We start from the raw sequence: 5,384 nt of genomic DNA on the forward strand, positions 1-5,384 counted from the left end.
TTCTATTTTCCAATCAAGCAAAACATGTTGTCACATGATAAGTCCAAAGATCAAATAATATAAAAAGTCCAAAGAGGTAGCTGCATGTTAATTTTCACTATGAGCTCTTCTGACTTTTGGGGAAAAAGATACCAAAAGGTAGCTCACTGGCTTTTGTTCAGTGGCAAGGGCACAATGAACGTAGGAGCACGTTCCTGGTTTGATCTCCTCGTCTCCATGTACCTATAGACAAAAGAAAAAAAAAATGCCAAAAGGTAGATGCGGACCAAAACACACACTCAAAATACCCATCCATAATGAGAAATAGGAAGAGAACACAACAAGGTGAACAGATTCACACTAATTATCAATTCCCAACTATGTTTGTCAAATTTCTCTTCATCAAATTGGCAGCTCCAAGCAATAATGGCTTTAACTTCTACGGGAATTTAAAACTGGGTGGCGTAGCAGAGGCCATGCCTGATGGTCTTTTCCAGTTCACTGATAACAGTCGTCATGAATTGGCCATGCCTTTTGTGCTCAGCCCTTGAACTTCAAGAATTCATCAACCGCTAGTGTGTTTTCTTTTTCTACCACCTTTATATTTGCTATTCCCCTCCAGAATTCGAAATTCTCTGGTCAAGGCATGTCCTTTCTGATAGCTCCTTCGAAAGAATCGCATAGAGCTTCATTAGGGCAATTTTTTGGCATACTGAACCACACATCTAATGTAATATCATCTAATCATATTGTTGCAATTGAGCTTGATACGTTCCAAGACCAAGAATTCAATGATATCAATGATAATCATGCTAGCATCGACATCAACAGCTTAGTATCTGTCAAATTAGCTTCTGCAGGTTATTTCCTAAATAAATATGGAGAATTCAAAAATCTGAGTCTTGCAAGCGGGGAACTAATTCAGGTTAGGTGGAGCATGATGCCACTAGGAATCAACTTAATATTACGTTGTCTCCAATTCACACAAGCATGCCTAACCGTCCACTTTTGTCTTTCGATATTGATATCTCACGGGTCATCTTGGACCGAATGTTTGTGGGTTTTTTCTCCTCCACAGACCAACTAGATGCTCTAGGTTGCAGCTTTCAATTTGATGAGCAAGCTTAAGAACTTTATCTATCTTGCATTCCATCTTTACCTGGTAAAAAGATAACCAGAAAGGGAAAAGTAGCATTGGGAGTTGGAATATCCATAACAGGAATGACTCTGATGGCAATAATAGTCACTTTCATCTTTATATGGAATAAAAAGAAGACCAAGTTCACGTGGATAGTTGAAGACTAGGATGTGGATTTTGGATGTCATAGGTTCTCATACGAGGAGCTCTCTGTCGCCACCAATGGTTTTAGTGAGAGGGATATTCTTGAAAAAGGAGGATTTTGGAAAGGTTTATAAAGGGGTGTTGCCTATGTTAAATGCCCTTGTGGCTGTGAAGAGAATTTCTCATAATTCCAAACAAGGAATCAGAGAATTTATTGCGGAAATTGGCACAATTTGGTCATTGCAACATCCCAATTTGATTCGGGTTCTCGGTTATTGTCGAAGCAAAGATGAGCTTCTTTTGGCCTATGATTATATGCCTAATGGCAGTCTTGAAAAATTCCTGTTTAATAAGCCAGAGGTTTATTCTTAATTGGAATCAAAGATTTAAAATCATTTAAGACATAGCTTCAACGCTTGCTTACTTGCATGAAGAAAGCGAAATAGTTACATCTCATAGAGATATCAAGGCTAGCAATGTGTTATTGGATGGTGAATTAAATGGAAATTTTGGTGATTTTGGGCTTGCAAGATGTAGCAAACATGCACATGATGCTCACATAGTCGGCACTTTGGACTACAATGCACCAGAGCTTGCTAGAAGCGGCAAGGCAACTACAAGCACTGATGTTTATGCATTTGGGGTATTTTGCTTGGAAGTTGCTTGCCGTAGAATAGGCCGGTTGAGCCGCACGCATCACCAGAAGAGGTGATTATGGTAAAATGGGTATATGAATGTTTGAGAGAAGGGAAGATCTTGAGTGCTACAGATCCAAAACTCAACAAAAATTTCAACGTAGAGGAGGTTGAAGTAATTTTGAAACTTGGACTAATTTGCTCACATAATCTTGCAGAAATTAGGCCAAAGATGATACGAGTTCTAAAATACTTGAAAGAAGATGCTTTTCTCCCTGAAAATTTTGATACTCATATTCGAAAAGAACAAGCTTGCTATTATGAAATGCTTTTAAGAAGTGCTCATAGTTTTCATGAGTCAGAGATTTGAGTTCATCATTTGAACTAGATTTGCTGCCATGTATGGTCAATCAAGTAGACATAAAAAATTACTCTCTATATGTGTGCATGCGCAAGCTTATTTATTTCAGACAAAATGCTAGTAGCCTGCTACTTGATATAAGAAGCTCAAAAGATGGTAGTTTATTTTCAATTTGTTCTAAAGCCACCATAGTTTTGGTATTTTTTAAAGCCATTACTCGGTTTGCTTTCTTTTTTAATCAATTTTAACTTTGGAATTTGGCAGTAATTTATTTGCAAATTTTACAGGAATATTTTGAGGAAACCCATATCACAGGGTCGATAGAACAAAAGGCTGTTGCTGTGCACCCTTTTATTTTGCTCCCTAATTTCTATAAAACCAGGAGGCAGTGACCTTTATTATCAGTAAATACATACAAGCAAGATGAAAAGGGAAGAGTAAGTGAGAAACTAATATTTAACAGAGAGAGAGAGAGAGAGAGAGAGAGAGAGAGAGAAATTCAGCGGCCCCCTGAAAGAAGGGACGCTGCTACAGAAGATGAATGCGAGAATGCCAGGTTCATGGAAGATGGATAGGACATGGCAAAATCGCTAAAACCTTCAGGGTGTGCAAATGTTAGGCCACTTGCAGAGAGGCCAAGTGATGACAATTCTGGAAGAGGAATATCCCGATCTAAGAATTGCAGAACTTGGCGCATACTTGGTCTAACTTCAGGCACTGAATGCGAACACAACAAACCAAGTTTTAACACCAATTCCACTTCTTCTGGTATATAATCTGGGCCCAAATTTTGATCTCTGGCCTCAATAATTTCACCTTTGACCCAAAAGGAGAACACCCAATCAAGCAAGATAACATCCTCTGCTTGTTCTCTTCGCTCTATTGGCCTTCTACCACAAGCAACCTCAAGTAAAAAGGCACCAAAGGCATACACATCAGTCTTTGTTGTGGCCTTTCCAGTTCGAGTATGTTCAGGTGCAAGATAACCAAGAGTACCAACAATATGAGTAGTTTGAGGATCTGTTCCATGGTCATATAATCTAGCAAGGCCAAAATCTCCCAATCTACCATTTAATTCACCATCTAGCAAGACATTGCTAGCCTTGACATCTCTGTGAATCACAACTTGTTCCCATTCTTCATGCAGATAAAACAGCCCTGAAGCTACACCTTTTATGACTCTAAATCTTTGGCTCCAATTCAGGGTGACCCTTGGTTGATCATACAGGTACTTGTCGAGACTTCCATTGGGCATGTAATCATAGACCAAAAGTAGTTCTCCTTTGCGCCGGCAATAGCCCAAGAGCGTTACTAGGTTCCGGTGACGAAGCCGACCAATACTAACAATTTCTGCTACAAAAACCTTCATTCCCTGTCTTGTTTCATGGGACACCATTTTTACTGCAATCTCAATCTTGGAAGATGGCAACACTCCTTTATAAACCCTACCAAATCCACCACTACCCAATAGTTCCTTGTCCCTAAATCCTTTAGTGGCTATGTACAAATCCTTGTATTTGAATCTGTGAGGCCCATAGTCAAGCTCCCAATCTTCAAGCACTTCTGCAAACTTCCTTTTCCTTCTTATGAAATAAACTAAACCAGAGATTACTATGAAAACCACACTTACAGAAATTGTGGGCACCCCAATGGTTAGAAATTTTGATCTCTCCTTAGGTCCAATTCGCGGAAGCTTAGGAAGTTGAGCAAGATCTAGTGCTTGAGTTTGGCCATTCATCTTATAGCTCCAACCCAATACATAGTGAGATGTTAGGACAGAGCCTGTGGATGATGAGAAACCAACGTACATGGTATCTAGAAAGTATGGTGACAGATCAAGAGCTACAGACAAAAGTGGAATACTGGGTTTACCCATATTAATCGGAGCTAAAGTGATATTAAGTTGCTTCTGTGTACCTTCATATTCCACCCAAATTTGCATTGGTTGGCTGCTAGCAAGGGTCAAGTTTGTGAGCCCACCGCTGGAATCAGTATGATATCCTGCTGGGGCAGATTCCTCAGACGTTAACCCATTAATATCTATTCCAACATGATTATCATTGATATCATCGAATTCGCTGCTATAGATGGTGTCAAGCTCCACTGCAAAAACATGGTTGGTATCATTACCATTGTTGGTCTTGTTAAACAGCCCAAGGTACTGGCTGGGAAGAGATCCAGGGAGGCCTTTTGTTGGTGCAATCACAAAGGCAATCCCATGACCACTAATACTTGCAATTTCAGGTACAATAGCAAAGACAAAGGTAGTAGAAAAGGTGAAAACAGAGCCATTTGTGTTCTTGAAAGTTATTGGGTTTGGAAAAAAGGCGTGACCCTTTTCCTGCTTGGTGTCATTGGTGAGCCTCAGAAGGCCACTAGAGGTGATCTCAGCTATACCATCAAGGCTTAGATTGGCGGATCGAAAGCCATTGTAGCGGAAACTGAGATCTTGGGAAGCTGCTAAGCAAACTAAGAGGCACACCGAAAGGACTGCTTTGAATAACATGGCTTGCGCTTGCCTAGACCAATTTTTCTTCATCTCGACGTTCTTTTTAACTTTCTTTGGCTGCTTGCATCTGAGATCACGCAGCCCCATCCATCGCTGTCCCACATGAAACAATTTATGAGATCCTGAGCATGAAATTCTGGAAAGGAAGCAAGCAGCCAAAGAGGAGGGTAAAGTAGTCAAATTTTGCGAGCTAATCATGTTAGGCAGGAGGGATTAATTTAATGACCCCTTGCACCACGGTTCAGCTATTCTGTCAACTTTTATGGGACCTTTGGGCCAAGCGCAAACCTTGAAGTTTCTTGGATAATGGCGGTACTATTCTGAGGTAAGATGCCCTTAAATGTAGGACCACACATCATGTTTTTTTTATAAAATATATTATTAATATTATGTTATTTTAAGATAGTGATAAAAAAAATTTGTTAATTATAATATATATATATATATATATATATATATATATATATATAATTGATTTTTATTGAAATTTAAAATTTATATAAAAAAATTCAAACAAAAAAATTTAAAATATTAATTAAATAATATCCTTTATACTATATTTTTATTACAAAATTCATAAATTTTTTTAAAAAATATTTACACATTATAATATCAGTC

General features: G+C 38.7%; 1 protein-coding gene and 1 pseudogene across 1 annotated transcript; one reads left to right on the forward strand and one right to left on the reverse strand.

Moving 5' to 3' along the window:
- The first annotated feature begins 296 nt into the window (after positions 1–296).
- Positions 297–2,266, forward strand: LOC110652571 (L-type lectin-domain containing receptor kinase V.9-like; annotated as a pseudogene).
- Positions 2,267–2,578: 312 nt separating this feature from the next.
- Positions 2,579–4,984, reverse strand: LOC110652570 (L-type lectin-domain containing receptor kinase IV.1-like). Its single transcript, XM_021808186.2, has one exon. The coding sequence runs from the start codon at positions 4,962–4,964 to the stop codon at positions 2,757–2,759; it is 2,208 nt and encodes a 735-aa protein (XP_021663878.2). The 5' UTR covers positions 4,965–4,984; the 3' UTR covers positions 2,579–2,756.
- Positions 4,985–5,384: the final 400 nt, after the last annotated feature.

Source organism: Hevea brasiliensis, chromosome 3 (assembly GCF_030052815.1).
Source record: "Hevea brasiliensis isolate MT/VB/25A 57/8 chromosome 3, ASM3005281v1, whole genome shotgun sequence".
Lineage (NCBI taxonomy): Eukaryota > Viridiplantae > Streptophyta > Magnoliopsida > Malpighiales > Euphorbiaceae > Hevea > Hevea brasiliensis.